Source organism: Trichoderma asperellum, chromosome 6, assembly GCF_020647865.1.
Source record: "Trichoderma asperellum chromosome 6, complete sequence".
NCBI classification, from domain to species: domain Eukaryota; kingdom Fungi; phylum Ascomycota; class Sordariomycetes; order Hypocreales; family Hypocreaceae; genus Trichoderma; species Trichoderma asperellum.
In genome coordinates, this window is record NC_089420.1 from 448,692 (window position 1) to 467,990 (window position 19,299).

General features: G+C 49.3%; 7 protein-coding genes and 1 non-coding gene across 8 annotated transcripts; 5 read left to right on the forward strand and 3 right to left on the reverse strand.

Moving 5' to 3' along the window:
* Positions 1–2,182: 2,182 nt before the first annotated feature.
* On the forward strand, positions 2,183–3,758 carry TrAFT101_009607 (uncharacterized protein). Its single transcript, XM_024900086.2, has 2 exons — positions 2,183–2,373; positions 2,444–3,758. Exons 1-2 carry the CDS (start codon positions 2,290–2,292, stop codon positions 3,506–3,508), a joined length of 1,149 nt encoding a protein of 382 aa, XP_024761454.2. The 5' UTR covers positions 2,183–2,289; the 3' UTR covers positions 3,509–3,758.
* On the reverse strand, positions 3,490–5,024 carry TrAFT101_009608 (uncharacterized protein). Its single transcript, XM_024899970.2, has one exon. The coding sequence runs from the start codon at positions 4,903–4,905 to the stop codon at positions 3,904–3,906; it is 1,002 nt and encodes a 333-aa protein (XP_024761453.1). The 5' UTR covers positions 4,906–5,024; the 3' UTR covers positions 3,490–3,903.
* A 1,679-nt stretch (positions 5,025–6,703) lies between these two features.
* TrAFT101_009609 (uncharacterized protein) lies at positions 6,704–8,731 on the forward strand. The gene is made up of 3 exons (XM_024902509.2): positions 6,704–7,210; positions 7,290–7,497; positions 7,624–8,731. Exons 1-3 carry the CDS (start codon positions 6,990–6,992, stop codon positions 8,497–8,499), a joined length of 1,305 nt encoding a protein of 434 aa, XP_024761452.2. The 5' UTR covers positions 6,704–6,989; the 3' UTR covers positions 8,500–8,731.
* A 162-nt stretch (positions 8,732–8,893) lies between these two features.
* On the forward strand, positions 8,894–8,965 carry TrAFT101_009610. Its single transcript has one exon. It is a non-coding gene; the product is annotated as a tRNA-Asp (tRNA).
* Positions 8,966–10,078: 1,113 nt separating this feature from the next.
* On the forward strand, positions 10,079–11,292 carry TrAFT101_009611 (uncharacterized protein; the record flags this gene model as incomplete). The annotated part of the gene is made up of 3 exons (XM_066128712.1): positions 10,079–10,087; positions 10,207–10,578; positions 10,666–11,292. Exons 2-3 carry the CDS (start codon positions 10,210–10,212, stop codon positions 11,290–11,292), a joined length of 996 nt encoding a protein of 331 aa, XP_065984832.1. The 5' UTR covers positions 10,079–10,087; positions 10,207–10,209.
* Positions 11,293–12,401: 1,109 nt separating this feature from the next.
* TrAFT101_009612 (uncharacterized protein) lies at positions 12,402–13,814 on the reverse strand. The gene is made up of 2 exons (XM_024908097.2): positions 13,078–13,814; positions 12,402–13,009 (listed from the first exon to the last, which is right to left on the reverse strand). The coding sequence occupies exons 1-2, from the start codon at positions 13,737–13,739 to the stop codon at positions 12,799–12,801; spliced, it is 873 nt and encodes a 290-aa protein (XP_024761450.2). The 5' UTR covers positions 13,740–13,814; the 3' UTR covers positions 12,402–12,798.
* A 474-nt stretch (positions 13,815–14,288) lies between these two features.
* Positions 14,289–15,539, reverse strand: TrAFT101_009613 (uncharacterized protein). The gene has a single exon (XM_024903877.2). It carries the CDS (start codon positions 15,335–15,337, stop codon positions 14,408–14,410), a length of 930 nt encoding a protein of 309 aa, XP_024761449.2. The 5' UTR covers positions 15,338–15,539; the 3' UTR covers positions 14,289–14,407.
* Positions 15,540–15,683: 144 nt separating this feature from the next.
* Positions 15,684–17,890, forward strand: TrAFT101_009614 (uncharacterized protein). The gene is made up of 2 exons (XM_024906686.2): positions 15,684–16,369; positions 16,435–17,890. Exons 1-2 carry the CDS (start codon positions 15,808–15,810, stop codon positions 17,121–17,123), a joined length of 1,251 nt encoding a protein of 416 aa, XP_024761448.1. The 5' UTR covers positions 15,684–15,807; the 3' UTR covers positions 17,124–17,890.
* The last annotated feature ends 1,409 nt before the right edge of the window (positions 17,891–19,299 follow it).

Below are 19,299 nucleotides of genomic sequence, written 5' to 3' on the forward strand. Positions count from 1 at the left end.
TGCTAGTACCTACTTGTTGCTCCATGTGAAGCACATGTATGTTTGATGTCGGGCGTGGCATCGATTGATTTGGTTTGGGCTGTTGAATGGGCAGTCTGTCAGTGGTACACGTATGAAATTAATATTGATGGGAGCAAACTTACGCTCCTGCTGATGCATGTATGTGCATGTATATGGGCATATGCAGCGGTATGCACGTGTGGACACAGCTCCGATTATATGCCTTGTCCATGCACTCTGAACTCTACCGTAAGCGTTTGCTGCTACAGTACTGCAGTAAAATAATGACAAGAGATGGCTGTCAAATGTCGATTCTCACTTCTCCCTCGCCCATATACGCATCGCCAAATCGTCTGCCTCTCCCCCCATTGGCATGCATACACAGAGCACTTGAGAGGTACATGCTCCACGCCCTCACGCACAATCCGCGGCCGAAACTCGCATCAGCCTCTGCCATAAAATTGCGTCCATAAAAACGCCCTTCTCCTCTCCAATGGCATTCCCGGCAATGGGATCCATTCGACGTGTATGCTAGCCACTTCGTGCTAGTAATACTGCGCCGTGCCATGGTTAATTTCCTCGTTTCTGCACCACCATCAACCACGCACAGTAGCACCAGCCTCTACTGCAAAACTGCCGCGCCTTTTCTAGCCTCAAATGATACAAGTCGTAGTGCCCGTCACGTCTCCACACGCCTGGGCTCCAGGACCGCGTTTTGGGCTTGTTCCTCACGCATGCAAGCTGTTGAGTTTTTCAGCGGGATCTGGTTTGTTCTATTTTCCTCCTTGGCTTTCGCTTGACCAGTCAGTCTTTCGCTCTCTCTTTTTTTTAGCCGCCGGAAGAGAGACCAGGAGAGCATGCAGGTAAGGGCGTCTTGGCCGAGATCCCTGTCGGCTTCATTCCCTTTGCAGGCAAGGCCTAGTCATGGCCATCTGCAGGCCGAGTAATATGCCCCAGTTACCCAGTGCTACGAGTAAGAGTTGCTTGTGTGTAATTAGGCGTTGCTACGGCACTACAAGTCCCCGTTCACAATGCTTGTCTGTTTGCCAGCCCTCTTTCATTGATGAATGTCCTGGCATAACAACACTGAGCCTTGAATTGGTCGCGCTCCCCACGTCAATGGCTGTCCCAGCCGGCTCTTGACTGGCTGCAGAGCACACCCTTTGGAGTCGTATCCAATCCCGTCAATTGTCCACGTCAAGCTGCCTGGCATATTCCTACATAGCCATACATATGCTACAAGTAGACTACCTACAGGCCAAATGCTCCTGCGTGCTCCTCCTCCGAGTTCCCTGCAGAATGTACGTAACGCTAGTGGCTAGGTTGGCACAACTCCGTGGCCCAGCATCGCGCTTCACGCTCGCAGGCCCCGCCGCTGTGCGGTGCAAGCCTCGTCATATATCGCGACGCAGTCTTACTCGTGCTGCTTCGCTCCAGTTGCCGTGACGTTGCGTGGTCAGTGCCGTCGAGTCCGAGAATTTCCGGCAGCAGTGCATCGCCATTGGCAAGTGGTGTTGATTGGTAGAGGCATGCTGTAGAATGAGCACTGCGGCTATGGCTGCTATTGTCTCTTGACATGTTTTTGGCAATATACTCGTATATTCGCGGTACCACTAATCAGGGTAGCACTCGCAGCAGTCGTGAGGGAATATGCAGGATTGCAGGCGCGGTGCCAAGTGTTTGCTATTTAGAGCCAACACAACTTACATCCGTGGTGTAGTATAACTCTCAGGCTATTTACCATATAAAAGGCAGTAAACAAGCTCAGCAGAGCAGATAAGAAATATCAATGATAGCACACCTAAATTATCATCTATTACTAGCTTATATAATAATATTTAGATGGCTCGGGTAATTTTAGCTAGTAATTCCCAGTCCTACAGCCATTAATTCACAAAATATTGCATTCCATGTTGCTACGGGGTAGGCATCTCTTCATGACTTCAATGTTTCTCGTCTCCAAAGTGGATCCCCTTTTGAATCTTCCGTCTCCGGCCGCCGTTCCGTGTTCCGTGTTTTTTGCCAAGACCGGCAACCGGGACTTGCATATTCCGAAAGTTGCTGCACTAGCGCCACGGAAAAACTTCGCCTGATTAGATTTTGGAATTTTTTTTTTTAGAGATCGAGAAGGCAGTAAAAAAAAAAAGTTGGTGATAGTCGAAAAGTGGTAGTTTTTTATTTTTTGCTTGCAGCCAATCCCACTCCAACGAACGAATAAAGGCAGCAGCAGAAAACTCAATTGTCTTCTTTTCGTTGTTTTAGATTATTCTGCATAGAGAGATATTCAAGATGGCTCCCTCAAAAAAGGAAGTTGCAAAGAAAGAGGTTGCTGCTGTCGGCTCCAACGCCGTGGCTGCGATTGATGCTGCCCAGGTAAGTTACCGGACTTTCTCTGTTCTTGATGCAAGAAGGAACCATAGCCCCAGAAACTAACCAACAACAGACCCTCAAGGCCTCAAAGGCCCTCCTCTCACACATCAAGACCGCCTCCAAGGAAAAGGCCGAGTCCTCCTCCAAGCGCAACCTCCTCGAAGAAGCCAACGACGGCGAGACAGACCAGATCGTCTGGCTCACCCTGACCACCAAGCGACACATCTCCGACAAGGCCCGCCTGCAGCCCGGCAAGGTCCTCCTCCCGCACAGCCTCAACGCCTCCCCCGAGACCTCCGTCTGCCTCATCACGGCCGACCCGCAGCGCGCCTACAAGAACATTGTCGCCGCGGACGACTTCCCCGCCGAGTTGCGCAAGAAGATCACCCGCGTCATTGACGTGACCAAGCTCAAGGCAAAGTATGGCCAGTACGAGGCCCAGCGCAAGCTCTTCGCCGAGCACGACGTCTTCCTCGGCGACGACCGCATCATCAACCGCCTGCCCAAGATCCTCGGCAAGACCTTTTACAAGACCACCCTCAAGCGCCCCGTCCCCGTCGTGCTCAAGCCAAAGGCCCGCAAGGTCGACGGCAAGCGCACCAAGCCCCAGAAGAAGGAGGGCGAGGTCAACGCCGCCACCCCCGCCGAGATCGCAAAGGAGATTGAAAAGGCCCTCGGCTCTGCGCTCGTCAGCCTGTCGCCCAGCACAAACACCGCCGTGCGCGTGGGCTTCTCCGACTGGACGCCCGAGCAGATTGCCGCCAACGTCGAGGCCGTGGCCGGCGCTGTCGTCGAGAAGTGGGTTCCCCAGCAGTGGCGCAACGTCAAGAGCATCTACATCAAGGGCGCTGAGACGGCTGCTCTGCCCATCTGGATGACCGACGAGCTGTGGCTCGACGAGAAGGACGTCATTGCCGACTCTGAGGGCAAGGCCTCTGAGAAGGCCAACATTGGCAAGAAGCGCAAGAATGTCGAGGAGCAGGCCGAGGCTGCACCCGCGGCCAAGAAGGCTAAGAAGGCTGCCAAGGAGGAGAAGCCCAAGCCTGACAGCAACGACGACAAGCTGGATCAGCAGATTTCGGATCGCAAGACAAGACTGAGAAGCGCAAAGGCCAAGGCGGCAAAGGCATCAGAGTAAGAAAGGACAGAAAAAAAAAAGACGAGAGGGAAGAGAAAAAATGATTTCATTTTTACATAATTATCTGTGTGTATGCGCATAATAAGGATGATTAGATATCTGGCACTGGCGTTGCGGCGTATTAGATGGACAGTCAAAAACATATGAATAGAAGAAATGAGAAATATTCGTATTGGACCAAAAAGAAGATGATCGTATTCGCAGTGCGCTTTTGTTTCTATAGGGGACACTCTTGGAGAATCAAGCTTACGCCCAAATTATTTCACAGCAAAAGAAACGTGTAGCGGCACAAGATGGAGGAAAAAGAAAATAATATCAATCAAAAGGCTGGTAATATAGTATCAAAAAAAGGTCACGGAACAAGAATAACACGCGCGCAGTGTCACAAAATTAAATCACAGCTCCCCCTGGCTCAAGTCCTGTTCGGCATCCTTCTCGGGGGGGAATGTTCTGTCCATGGGACCAAAGAATTCAGTCATAACCTCCTTCAAGACCTCTTCAGTGATTTGCATGTGCTCGCCCGTAATGGATCGGAATCGGAGGCCGCCCTTCTCGTCCAGCTGGCGCAGGCCAATCCAGTCCTCCTTATACTGGGTCTGCTTTCGCAGGGGCGTAAGCTCGGTGCCGTTGACTTCGGCGAACCAGGCAGTCTGCTTGGGAATGGCGGTTGCGTCGTCCTCAAACATGTACATGACAAAGTTTGTCAGGCTGGCGATATTCTTCTTGTACTGCTCGTTCTTCAGCTCCCGCTCGTTGTTGATGTCGGCCAGGAAGTTTGAGTTTTCGAGATACGAGTCGTAGTCTGTCAAATCGCGGTAGTATTGCGCGGGGACCAGGCGGCTCTGGACAAACTTGCTCCAGGTGTTGAACCTTAGCAGGGCCATGGCGCCCTTGCAGAGCAGGTCGGCGTTGCCGCAGGTGCGGAACTCGTTGATGCCGGCGTGTTGGCTGCCAAAGGTGATTAAGCTTCGGATGGGAGGGTTGTTGCATCGCTCGACGTAGCCGCGCAGGAATTGCCCGCCTTGCGAGAATCCAATGGCATCGATGGCGGGGGCCGTGGACAGAATCGGATGTGCGGCGAGCTCAGCACACACGGCCTCTATTTGTTCGGTGACGTTGCCAAAGAAGGTGGCGGAACGATCCGAGTTAGGATCCTCGCTGAGACTGATGGCGTGGACAAAGGTGCCTGGGTGAATCTCGTCTGCTAGCGCGCCCACTGCTTGGATTCCATCAGACTTGGATGTGTCGCCGAGGCCGTGCCAGATGACGACGGGGAGAGGCGTGTCGTCATCTTCGTCGTCTACAGCAAATTGGGGGATGGGAATCTGCCAGCCAACGGCGCGGCTAGCCAAAAGGGCCGTCGTCAAGAGACTGGGAAGAGAAGCTGTCGCGCGCATCGTGGCGAAGATGCTTAGAGAGCGTGGTGTGGAAGCTCAAATTTTATGAATATCTGAATAGGACTGGATGAGAAAAGAAATAAAGGAGAGATGACGATGGAAGATGAGTGGCTGGCAGAAGCTGACGACGATGCATGCGCAAAGGTACGAACGAGTACCGTATGATGTGACGCACGGGATGCTTATCCTTATCGCGCAGGCAGAAAAATAATCCGGGGGCGGGCGGTGGCTGGAATAGCGCTGAAGCGGTCCACTAAAGATGTGCGCTCATGGATGCCAATCAGCAGCATTAGTTGCACCGAGTTGGAAACATGTGAAGAGGAACCCATTGACTGTGAAATAAACTATGCTGTGAATCAAGATTTGAACAATGAGAAAGCATTTAGTCTAAATCTTAAAGGGAATTTGTTGAAATTTTCTTGGAGCAATTAGAGTAGGTTTATGGCGGAAGATACAAGACATCAGCTCTACCGACAGAGACTTAATGGGCTCGATGGGAAGACTATAAGGCTCTCTTCGTCGCATATCACGGGCTTACTATTAGGCTGCTAGTGTCCAAATAAGCATCTGCTTGTAAACGAGTTTGGATTTTGCATATCAAGGCCTGTCTCTGCTTTGGATAAACATCCATGAATGTGCTATTTGGGACAGCAGCTCACATGCGATGTGCCAGCAAACAGCGCCTCGCCCTCGTCTCCAGGCTTGGCCCCTTGCGTATAGCTGAAACTCGCAACGAAACAGGCCGCTCCCAGTCTCATGCGCTGGACTAAAACCGCTCCTTTTGTTCAGCGTCTGTTGCCTATTGGGCAAAAACCGCGGAGACATGTTTCAGATGGCGAGAGAGCGTTTGCGTGTCAGCCCCTGATTGCTGCTGCTGCGTGAACACCATATAAGTGCGCTGCATCCGCCTTTGAAGCTGGCGGAGACTTCGTTTCGTTTGGTTCAGTATCCATTTCTTTCACATCGATCGTTGTTATTCTACTGAGCTAGCTCTCGTAGATTTCGTACCCATTTTTCATTCTTTCGCTGTTTATTGAGTCTTCAAGCCATATTTGCGCCAGCCGCACCGATACCCTCATTCCAGACCTTGGACACTATCATCAACAGCCATCTACAACCATGCAGCCTTCTACTCTCTTCCTCGCTGTCCTGGGCTCTGCCTCTGTGGCCATGGCCCTTCCCTTCAACCTTTACCGTCCAAACTTTTCTGGCGGCTCTGCTCCCGCGAGCAACGCTCCGGCTGTGCCAGAGCTCAGCAAGCCCAACTAGAGCAGCAGGCTTTGGCTGGAGACAGCAAATACTATTGCACTGGATTTTCAAATAATCTTGGCGACTGAGACACTATCTTTAAGTCGCATTTGCCGTGACAGGGCAAAGTGCCTTTATATACATATAAAACATACCAAACAAAGTTACGCATAATGAATATACCCTTGGTGTGCGGAAAGGAGCTGAGCATACCGAAAGCAACCCAACAAACTGAGCTTCTGTTATTTCGTTTACAACAACACCGAACATGGGAAAGATTAGGCTGGTCCAACAAAACTCTCTATATAGATAGGAGATATGAAATTAAATTCTTAACAATTTTCCTCAAATAGCCACTCTTCCTCTTTGTGATTTCATTGTATCTCATAGAATTATAACATCTGTTGTAGGGTAGGACGCAATGCTGTTGCGCCTCTACCGCCGCTAAACTGCGTCATTAGGCGGAGCTAATCCGCGCTGTGCGGCGTGTTTGCGCGCCGTAGAAAGTTTAGTGGACTCGATGCCTGTGATTGCATCTCGATACTTTCGACATCAACCGCTCTACCCACTCTCCCTCCTCGACTCCAGCGACTCTCATTGGATAAGGCGCCGACATCACGATGGAAAGACATTGGTAATGCCCAGTACGACAACTGCAAAGCACTGAAAGTAGTGCTTAATCGTGCCCTTGACTGGAAAAGGAGCAGCAGGGAATCAGGAACAAATCCACCATAGCTTGATCGCCTTCCATCCTCGACTCAGTTCGACCCCATTCGCAGCTTGGAACGACCACACGCAGTCCTACACCTCGTTTCCCAAAGTTGATATTGCCAAGAATGTCTCCAACAGACGCTGAGGTCCCCCCAGCCGCCTCAAATGGCGACACAGCCTCTCGGATTGGGCCTCATCCAGGCTACATCTCCAGTTCGAACCAATACTCGTCCGAGCTCAAGATACGGCGCATGCTCAAGGACAATGGCTGCGACCCCGCGCGAGAGGATAATTACCGCTTGCAGGGCGTTCAGCTCATCGACACCGTGAGGCAGCATCTGAACCTGTGCGTGAAATGAGCCTCTCCACCTACCTCGTTCTTGCTGCGTGTGAGCTTGGGCTAACCTTGGCGAGGAAAACTACAGACCGGTGCGGACCTTTGACACGGCGTGCACCTATTTTCACAAGTTTCGTCTCAACTTCCGCGATGCCGAGTACAACTACCAGGACGCGGCCCTGGCATCGCTGTTTGTCGCGTGCAAAGTCGAAGATACAATTAAGAAGTCCAAAGACATTCTCGCGGCGGCCTACAATGTTAAGAACCCTGAGAAGCCCGCGGCGTCGGACGACAAGGTGCGTGAGCCTGAGTTTTATGCTGTGTAGTTGTATCGATTGGACATAGCCTTGGAGCCTAGGTCAATACACAGCATATTTACACTGAATATCTGCTCGATCAAGACTGACGAGGCATACATACAGATCTTCGAATCCCCGGGCAAAATCATTATTGGATTAGAACGCCTGATTCTCGAAACCATCGGCTTCGACTTTCGCACACGTTACCCCCAGAAGCTGCTTGTCAAAGTGGTCCGCAGCATCCTCGGCCCTGAAGAGGGGAAATCATTCTTCAACATTGCCTACGCTATGAGCATCGACATGTACAAGACATTTGTCCCCATCAAGCGAACTACCTTTTCCATGGTCATGGCCTTGGTGGAGCTCACAGCCCGCATGACTGGCGAGCACTTGGACAAGGTCCAGGCTTTTGTTGCTCAGCGACGGCAGTATTCCCGACCGGCTGTGCTCGAGACGATGCTGGACATTCTGGATTTGTACGTTCAGTACCACAAGTCGACCAATGTCGGTGCGCAGTTTGACCTAAACCGATTCATGGACATCAAGATCGCCCTTAACACGGAGCTCGAGAAGGAATTCATCTCTCGACACATGTACTACTGCAATCGCTGCGAGAATGAGGATACCCCTCCTGCTACCTCTGGATCTGGGACTTCGCCTACCGCAACGGCGTCATCGTGGCCTGGTGACGCGTCTATGAGACGAACGGCTCGTGGGCAGGACGGTACCATGCGGTTCGTTTTCGACCCCGAGGCAGCTCGAGAGGAGCAAGATACGGTGGCGCAGTTCTACAACGAGGAATACGAAGAATACGAAGTTGAAGTGGAAGAGCCGATACCGCCGCCGAGATATGAGCATGCGGAAGGGGGTGGTGGCCGTGGAGGTTATCGTGGTGGACATGGCCATCACGGCTCTCGAGATAGGGGAGATCATAGGCGAGGAGGGCCATATGGCGGCTACAGGGGGGACCGACACTACCGGGGAAGAAGATACCATTGAGCAAGGTAGAGAAGGATGTGTGTGGAACCTCACTTTGGCTTTGGATCAGTTGGAAAAGTAGACATCTTTCGGCTGTTTTTGTATATTTTTGGTGGCCAGTTACTAAGCTACCACCCAGAGTTTCGTGCAGCATCGGCGGAACGACAAATAGTGGCAACTGTTATCCTTCACAGAGCCCTGAAAATGCATACATATAATTACACCACATACGATAAATAATATAGAATGATGCTAACGTAATTCTAACTTATAGTGGCCAATTGTAAGACTGAGCGTAGAGCATTTGAGATCGTCGTTTCGTGCACAGCGCCAGTGCCAACAAATATAGGTAGAATATCGTTCTCCACCACGCATCCACAGATCCACCTACAACAGCCTACCAAAGACTGTTATATCTTCCGTAGTATAGTGGTCAGTATGCAAGCTTGTCACGCTTGAGACCCGGGTTCAATTCCCGGCGGGAGAGATCCGCCAGGCCTCTAAGAGGCTCTTCCTTTTTTCTTTTTTTTTTTTTTTTTGGTAATTTTTTCGATAAATCCTTTGCCTCAAGCAGTTAATACATTCTTCAAGAAGAAAAAAAGTACCAAGCCCTGAACGTACGTGCATTAGTCTTACAGTTCAGCTGCACTCTTCTTCTTTATTTCATCCCGGTCGACGCATCTAATATTATAACTAAGTGTTAAGGCTCAGCACCCTATAATCTTCAGCTGGATTAATGAGATGCCATAATGAGATACATATCATCCTCCTATGCTCGAGACTCGTGAGCGGCTGTCAAGGCTCAATCAGAATAGTAATAGTCGTAGTCGCAGTCGTTGACGATGTTCCTACCGCTGCTTAGGCCATCATTATCATCATCATCCCAATTTTATTTCCAGTATTCCGAATCCGGAGAAAATTTCCCACTTCTAAATACAGAGACCCATGGGTATCGCTGAAAGCGACAGCCGAATGTAGAAAGCATTAGTGCCAAAAAATTCGCGTGCCATACGATGCCAACCATCACTATCAAGAACGGCCAAATGTGCAGAAGGTAGATGAGTAAATTTAGAGGTATGAGAGAGAGCTTACATACGTACATTAGAATATTCATAGGAGAAATAACTCAAGAAATGCAAATACATACCACCTACCTACATGCATGTTTCAATAGATCAACGCTACTCGTTTGGGCTACCTCTATGGCAATCTACATTTACAGATGGTTAAGAATTGAGCGCTAACGGCGTGGAGCAGGTAGGGAGTACTAGTAAATTTTAAACAGCAGTAGAAACTACCACTAGTGATAGCTCAGCCAACACTTATTTTTAGCCTAGGTATCTCAACCTAAATTATAGTAAGAATAAAATTCCACACCTTATGATACGGAAAATATATACGGATACTGCAAATTTTGTATACGAGCAGCCTATAAGAGTATCATCGTCACTTCGCGTTCACTCTCACCTTTCTTGTAAACTCTCTTCGCTGTGCGCTGGGCACGTGATAACTGCGGGGCATGTAACTCCAAACTTGTCCTCAGCAACAAGTCACTCAAACAAGTCCATCAAACACCGCCAAAATCACCATAAAAGCTCATCACAATCGCGTAAGTGCCAATCTGAACACGCTCGCCAGCATCGTAACCCTTTCTTCTTAACGCCTCAAACTGGTTGAACTTAAACTTACCAAGTCACCCAAATTATAGAAGCTAATCTTCTGAAACAGAGAATGTCCAACGCTGATTCCAACATGGCCACTGCAGCCCCCACAAATGAAGGCAGCGCATCTGATCAAGGCAGCGCATTTGACAACCGAGTCTGGCCCGAGGAGTGGAAAGACGGTGCCGAGAACAACGTGGACCATTTTTTTGCCCACGTACGTAGACGAGAGGCGTACTGGGACTCACTCGGTGTACCATGCCGTCGAGCCGCTCCAGATGGGTCAAACAAGGTACTTCCCCGCCGATTCGTAAGTCTACAAAACCAAGACCCCAACATCAAGGTCAATACCGAATATGTCACTTTGACCCGAGAATCCCTTGCCAGCCAACCCGGATCCCCCTCCAACCAACCCAAATACTCAACCGTCTACAGAATGGTGGGCAATTCGCGCCAGGAGGTAGACATGGTTGTTGTTCCTAGGGAAGAGGTAGCTACCTTAGAGGCCGAAGGCTGGGAAGTGTAGTACGCTCCAACCCCTCCTTTCGACATTGAGAATAACTACCGAGATCGCCGAACTGTTGAACGCCCAGTGGATGTTGTGTCCTACGATAACCCGGCTGCAGATACAGCTCGTTACCTCGAGCTCGCCAATGACTTTGTTAGCGCTAGTATGACCAAGAACTGGCGTCCTGGCCATTTGATCGGCGACAATGGATCAGATCCTGCAACAATAAGCCAGTCACCGTCGTTCGCGCCTGCCAGCCGCTGGAATGAGACATCTGAGCGTCGTTCAGCCACGTCGACTGGACACATCTTGCAATATCGGCGACCACCTGGCGTCCCTCTTGGCTGGGGTGGTTATGATGAATTTACCTACTGGCAATCATGCGGCCGGCGAGTCACCAAAGATATGGTAAAAAAAGAAGAATGGTCAACGTCTCCATTGGCGCCGATCACAATTGTCAAAGAGTCAGGCGAATTTGTAGAGACCGTTACTCTACCAGTCAAACAGGAAGATCTCCCCCCACAACCCAAGAAACCTGTCCCGCTGTATGACCTGCTCAACTCAGGAACTTCTCAGAAGCGGAAGGCGCTAACCAAAGATGACTCAGGAACCTCAACCTGGGCCGACATCTATAAAGGCAATTGATCTATTTTGCCCGGCTATCGATGCCTATTCTCTTCTTATTCCTTCATAGGTGAAAACCTAGGCGAAAGCCAATTCTCCTCTGATTCCTCCATAGGTGAAAACCTAGGCGAAAGCCAATTCTCTTCCGATCCCTTAATGGGCGAAAGCCCTTGGACTTCGGCCCTAAAACGTCGCTGGTGCTTCGGCATCTGGTCGCCCCGAATGTCTACTAATCTCACCAATGTGAGACAGTAGAATCAGGGAGCGGGTTCGATTCCCGCGCGATGTCTCATAGCCCCATGAAGTTCAGAACGGCTTAGGGATTGGTTTACTGGCGTTACCAACAAATTTGAATATACCATATAATCATGTTGACACATTTCCGGGCTCTATCGAGAACGAGCTAGTCCCATCACCATGCCGCGGCTTGATAATGCTGTACGAGATTCTGGGCGAAGCGACCGACCATGATTCAACATAAAAAATTGTCTATTTTAAAGACCATGAGAGACATGCGAAATATATGTATAATTGAAGAGCGCTACGCTAATGGCTGCAAATGACAGTGATCTGATCTTCTACCCCATCCTCGCTTTGAAGAATGCATAGCGCATTGATACAAAGATATATAATGCCATATCATCAGCTTCCGCTAATAGTATAGTATTTTCGATTTCTAGGGCGTCATTTTCGACTTTAAAGTCTTGGCTATGTGGAAACTTTCAAGTCGCTCGCGCCCCCGAAGTAGTCGACGGCGGAGGATACAACCTAACACCGCTGCGTTGCCTATGCAATAATTAAAAAACCTTCTGTCGAAACTGCCTATATATAATCTTGTCGCGTTGTGGCCCCGCAATTACTATCTAGCTGCCTAAATCTTGTATACAGGCGAAGGTACTCCATATTGTTGGATGAAAAATACGTCGCATTCTGATCGAGATGCTGAGGTCCCGTCTTCGGAGTAGAACTCCTCCACTGAACTCTCCAGTGTGTAGATTACTTGTGGCATGGTTGGCTGATTGTCCTGAGCGGTTGAAACTCGTTGTATTGAGCATTAGGCCGGGATCCGAAGTAAAGCTGTTGGTTAATATTAACAAGTGAATCAAGACAGCGGTGAGGAGTAAGTAGCCCAACAAACGCATATTGGCCTTGGGGATGCTTATTATTGTGATTGTTACGACCAACTGTATTCTAATCGCCAGTCTTGATAGCTACGCCTTACTATACGCCTTGGCCTTTTCTCACTCAGGTCGGTTGGCACTCATTTCAACGTTTGCATCTCTACGCACTATCAGTCCACTGGCATCAAGTACAAGTTATTGATAGACAGTATGAAAACCGTAGCGACTCTCATTGCTCTCATCATCCCCAGCCCCCATCAAAATTCCTCAAGGATCCATGAGAGAAGTCTAGCGACATGTAAGTTTTGACTGACATCGGCTTGATGAGTTATCTGTGTGTGTTTTAGTCAAGCTACTGCTCTGTTCAAGCCCATCTTAATGTTGGCCCCAAGGATTGGCAGCTTGCTCACAGAGCAAGAAGAAATCTTGCCTGAGCATTCATAATACGACGCAGTGCAGAGAGTCTTCCTGGTGTACGGCCACAAAGATACGCGAGGTTGTCATCATCACACTGGAGCTTGTCGTTTGCCGTATCCAACAGCCTACCGTCTTCTCCCTGCCGAAGCTCATAAAACAAGTATGGCGTCTTGCCATCCGCCCATTCCCATGCTTGGACGCTAAGACGATAAGGTGGTAAGCGAAGTCGTAGGAGAAATATCAGGGAGCAAACCGCAAGCTTACTTACCTAAATATATTACAGAATAACAGCAATTTCCGTACATCCATATGCTCTGCCCATGGTCGGTCAGCTGCCCAAAGGTAGACCACAAAAAGCCAATCTCCGCAGAGAGATTTGTTTAAATTCTTCTTCTGGGGCGAAAACACAACTCGCTTTCCACATGTTATGTTAGGAGGAGCATCGTCGAGCTCTGTTCGATGATAAAAGGCTTCTCTTCCTTTTGCAGGATACTTTTGCCATGATCTTATGGACTTTATTTGTTTCGAATCACTTAATTGAGAGGGAACATCGATTAAAAAGCACCGCACGAGCATACGCCATGGCGGCGGCTGGTCTTTTTGGCCGTGTTGGTATCCTTTTGGAAGCACATGATAGGAGATTAACCACCTGAATGGTCGCACTTCAGGCGGCATACCCGGACTGGAAAACATATACTTCAATCGTCTCCAAAGATGTATGACTGGATATCGCCGACGGTGTCTTTTCATTTCGGCGGCTATAGCCTTGTTATCGTCTTCATCATCAATCGGTCTTAGCAGCCATTGCGGGGATATTTCGTTCTTTGGTAAGAAAAGCTCAGCACCCTCGGCGTAGATGGGCCATTGACCAGTGTGGTCGCGAGCGCACCGAGATGGCAGAGCCAGCGCTGTAGACTTTGCACAAGACATGGTTCAAACAAGGGTCTAACTATATGGTAAGGTCGAACCTGGAAGTTTCATGCGTTGGTGTCCTCGAACGATCATCAGGGCAATATGCCTGAGGAGATCGGCCCGACGCAAAAGCATGATTACATGCACCATGTTTGTAAAAATAACCGCTTGCAGGAGGCTGGAGCGAGGCATATGTACGTAGCTTGCTGGTACCAATCCCCCCTTTCAGCTTACACAAGGTACCTAACCTACATGGAGGTACTAATGTAATTATACTCCGTATACATTTGTACATGTAGTTTAGTGCCGACTTCTTCCCCGCATCGGCCCTGCAAGACTCACTGCAACATGCTGCTTCTTCAGATCCTTACGTACGCCCATTGGCGATTCTTGATCAAAACTGATGCCACGGCTGTTTCCCACTACTGGCATGTAGAATAAATTCCACATAAATGCGGGGAGGCCACCACGCACAATGCTTGGCACTGAGACGCCAAGCTGTCGACCAAACGGTGCATCAACAACAACACATGACAGCGCAAGTCACAAAAGATTATGTAGGTCCTGGTGGAATTTTCAATCTAGATTTAAACTATTTGGTGCCGCAATAAGTAGTACTACAGCGGTATTGTACTATATCCACGAAAAACAGGAGCCTTGGATCACTCGTACAAAACAAGATCATTCTAGGCAGCCTGCTGATAAGTCTCCTTGATATGGTCCTTCTCTCTCTGAAGATAGGCATTGAATGAGCTCAAGGGAACCCCCCAGCTCTTAACCTTCTCCATGTCAACAAATTGAACCATGTCTCGCATGGCAAATTGTCCGAGAATAAAAGGGTTGCTCTTCTTCTCCTCAATAACAGCATCCGACATATACTCGGCTTTTAGTTGTCGTCCAGCAGTGGCTGAGAGCTCTTCGAGAATTTGCTCAGGGCCAAGAAGCTCGTCGGCAAGCTCAATCTCTTGGCCGGTAAACTTGGTGGGATTAAGAATTGCAGCAGATGTGAAGCGGCCAATAGTGTCCTCGTCAATCATGGGCAACTTAGTCTCCTTAAGGAGAGCCGTGTGCCATACTCCTGATTGCGGGAAGTCGCCGTACATCATGACTTTGGGCGGCAAGTAGTTGGCCATGAAGTTGCCCGGCCGTAAGATGGTCCAGTAGTCGAAGCCCGCACCGCGCACTTCCTTCTCGATGCTCTGTTTCGAAAGCAGTACGATGGCCATGACGCTGTTTGGGTCCCAGTATTGAAGTTTCTCGGGGGCGTTCACGGCAAATCCGCTAGAGTATAAAATGTGCTTCGCCCCTGCGTTCCGTGCAGATGCTATGATGGATTTTGCCCAGCGCAGCTCAGCGGTCCAGTCGTTGAAGTCGGGGCTGAAGTTGAGAAAGGCGGCGGTGCAGCCGGCCAAGGCCCGTGCAAGGGCAGACGAGTCGTCGAAATTTCCGGGGAAGAGCTCGACACCCAGGGCCTTGATAGCTTGGGCTTGAGGCGAAGACGGGTCACGGGCGAGGGCGGTGACGGCGACGTTCTGAGAGCGAAGGCTGCGAGCGACGGCGCCGCCTTGTGTGCCGGTGACACCGCAGACAAAGACCTTTGGTTGAGCCATTCTCATTCCGTCATATAAGAAAGTTAAGAGGTATTATTTTTGTTTTGCTTCAGTCACTGGGAGGTCGTCGCGATGGGCTGAACTTATACCGGGCTCATGGACGAGACGCACGCCCACTAATATATCCATTACAAGGGGTATTATCTGAATGATTGCCATGATATGAAAATAAGTCTCTGTCGCGAATGTCACAGAGATCAGCTTATGAATCGTCGTCCGTAGAGGAGTTGCTAACTGGCAGGCGGAGCTCCGCCCATTACGGAAGCCGGCGATAGACGTATAGCAGCCGGCGGAATTCCGCCGGGCCCACTTTCCATCGCCGGCCAGGCATGCGCCCCGTCTTGGCCAAGCTCACTCACCATTTGCTGCTTATAAGATCGTTCATCCAGACTCGCCTCATCAAACAGCTGGCGGCGGGATTCCGGCGAAAGTGGTGGCTCACAGGTATGACATGCTCTTTGGAGCCTTGAGCAGTCATGTCCTTTACGGCTCGTGAGCGCAACAACCCACCGCCCCGCAAGAAGAGCTGCGCGGCATGCATCAAGGCCAAGCGCCGCTGCGACTTTGCCGTCCCGGCCTGTTTGCGGTGCTCGCAGCGGCGCATTGAGTGCGAGTATCCGTCACGTACGCCGCAGGTCAAGGCCAAGGTCAAGGCCCCCAAGCGTGTTTCGCACGAGCCGACGCCGTTGCAAGATGTGGTTGTTGCTGATGGCGCCGTGGGCGATGGCTGCACAGGTGGCCATGCTGCACCCGTAGACGGAGAGGCCAGCCAGTACGGCATGCATCCATTTCTCTGCGACCTTGAGACCCTTGACTACGGTGCTGAGAGTCAGGGCTACGACGTTGTGCACCAGCCGTCCATGCTGGCGGCGCCAACCACCAAGGGACTTCATGACCGACTGACGGAGGTTGTCGCGAGAAGATTACAGTTCTCCTTGGACCAGATCCAGAAAGCACCTAGGACCATGGTGATGGAGACGCGGACACCGTGGTCGCACCCGCTCGTCTATGCCGACGGCATGCCCCGTTCGATGCAAGGTACGAGAGCTTCTCTTTATCCTATTGTCAGATCCGATATAGCGAGCTAATAAGATGAGAAACAGACGCTCATGCTTCCTGTGCACTCTATTTGGCAAAGAACCGAGCAAACGCACCCGTCATTCTCCGTTGCATCGAGTCTCGAGTGGAGGATTTACTGTGCGAGCCTTTACCCACAACGCCAATGGACAGCCTCGCTCACACCCAAGCGCTGCTCCTCTACCAGATTATCCGCCTCTTTGACGGGGACATTAGCGCCCGAGCATCAGGCGAGCGCCTCATTCCAATCCTCGAGACGTCTGCAATTGGCCTCCTCGCACACGTCGTCTTCGACACCGAGGCAAACTGTCCAGACCGTTTCGCCGAGTGCTGCGTGGCCACGCTCTCGGATCTGTGGAAAGACTGGATCTTCCAAGAGTCGGCGCGGCGGACGCTCCTCTTTACCTTCTTCTTTCTGCAGGCCTATCGCCTGCTCACAGGCAGCCAGAACCTGTACCAGTGCGATGGGCGCCTGGGCCTGTGCCACTCCTGGATGGTATCGGAGCATCTGTGGCAGGCGGAGACAGCGCTGGAGTTTAGGGACGCTTGGCGGCAAAAGAATCACTTCCTCGTCATCGACGGGCAATTCACCGCAGTGCTGAGTGAAGCAAAGGCCGCCGATGTCGACCTATTTGGAAAGATGTTGCTCTCCGCGGCGATGGGAATCCCAGAGCTGGAGGCTTGGTTTGCTAGTCGGGGCGGTTCGCTAAAATGACAAGGAGAAGACGGTTTCTACCTATCGCCGAGGCCTCGGGCAACAAACAGTAGGTGTCGCAGCAACAATCGTCGTCTTGCGCTCAGGTCACCACGTGCCTGCTGTCGCCTGAAGCCAAGCATCCGCAGCGAAACTAGACGAGCACACGAGCTCAATCGAAAATGCTACCGCAGCCGACGCGGATGTGATATCAGAAAGCAGCCTGCCCATGTGGTCACAGCAAGTTAATGCTGGGAAGAGGCAGATACCTCCATAGGGAGAATAGTAGCGGAGCGACTCCAACTAGCAGTCGTCTTAGTTCGGTCATCTGGCCGGCCCGGCTAGCTCAATCGGTAGAGCGTGAGACTCTTATGAGGTACACGTTCTGTATTGCAATCTCAAGGTTGCGGGTTCGACCCCCGCGTTGGGCTTTTCCTATATTTCCAAGCTACCGACTGAGATGGATGCATTTATTTTTTTTGTCTTTTCCTCGGACAATTATTTGCAGCTTATATATATATATCTATTTTTACCAGCATAAAATAATTTGACAAGCTTGCATTTCAAACACCATCAGCATGGCTGTATCCTACTTCGAGAGCTCTGTCTTAGAGGAAATAAGCTAACGCACGCCTAATTACACAAAATATTCTCTAATTATACACGCTTCTTTCCTTGTGGAACAAGACCTCGGCAACTAGGTAGAATAAATTGTTTTCTTATCGTGAATCGTAGTAACATTTTGGGGGTTTCCCACTTGAAATGTTAATATAAGAGTCTATTTCGGCTACTCTTCTTGTTAAATGGAGGATTTTTAGGCATTTTTATTTTCTCTCTCTAAAGGTTATTCTGGCCAGTCTCCACCCTTTTTTGTTCAGCTTAGACAAGTAAATAATATAATAAATAGTAAGTAAAAAAAGGAAGAAAAAAAAAAAAAAGGACAGGGGTGGAGGGCAAAAAAGAAAGACAATTGGATTTTCTAATGTTTTCTAGATTTCTAGACCAGCTGTAATGCAGCTGCAACGCAAAGTCAAGCAGCCAAGTCGCTAGAGGTGGAGCTAGTAAACAAATACCGACCACTTGTTAAAATTTAGCAGCCGCTTCTAGCTTTTGCCAAAGGAGGCTGCCACAAATGTAAGCAAATGGTCCTCCCAAGATCAGCCACCGGCAAACGTCGTACATTAATGATTTGAAATAACAAGCAACTAAGAATGTTTATAGATATGTGGTGGATTGTAAAATACGGCTGCCTAAACGTTAGATATAATTTTCTAGATTCAGATACTGCCATGATCCAGTCAGGTGATTTGACTCACGAAGACAGGAGGCGTCTCCGCATCTCGTACGTGACGATATTGAAGGAGATTTTCCAAAGTGGATGTAGATGTTCATGAAGGCAAAGTAGAGCACTAGAGAGAATGTGCATGTGAATAGGCTTTGGTAGATGATTACGTGTGTCCAGATCATCTCTTGAAAGCTTCCTAGGACATGGTAAATTATGTATACGAGGAAGAATTAGCTTTGTGATGGTGTAGCACAGTAATCCAGATGACCGACTGCTGGTGATTTTATATGCTTCTACGTGTAATAGATCAACATATTCAATATCGAGTCTTTAAAGACATCTGTAACGCAACCTGTGACAGGCGCCTCATTGAAAATATACATAAAATCTTGATGCCCGCTTAAAGCGCCCATAGTGGTGAGCAAAGCTGCTGCGCCAATCAAAGCCACCTTGTTTGATCGATGCCACCTTGTTTGATCGTAGTCAGCCGGCTTATGTAGTCAAGGTCACCCATCTAACAGGCAGGCACCTAGGTAAGCAGGCAGGCAGGCAGGCAAGACAGCTTTACTTCTAGCTATCTATTTTTTGCCACCTTTAGCAGCCACCTTCTTCTATCATAAAATATATATTATGTAATGGTTAAGAAACAGGGCTTTCTCTTATTATAAGTGTATTAGAATTTCGCTAGAGAGTTATATAGTAATGGGCTATTTTTATAGAAAAGTAATATTAAGGAGAAATATATATTTTTATACGACATTATAGTATAGCTAAAATACCTTTATAATACTATAAAAATATATAAAACAAAAAAATAAAAAATAAAAAAAAAAGTTTCTTTTATTTTATAAGAGAAGTGAAATTTTCTGCCTGGCTAATTAGCGGTTAAGGTTTTTTTAAGCTTAATTTAGC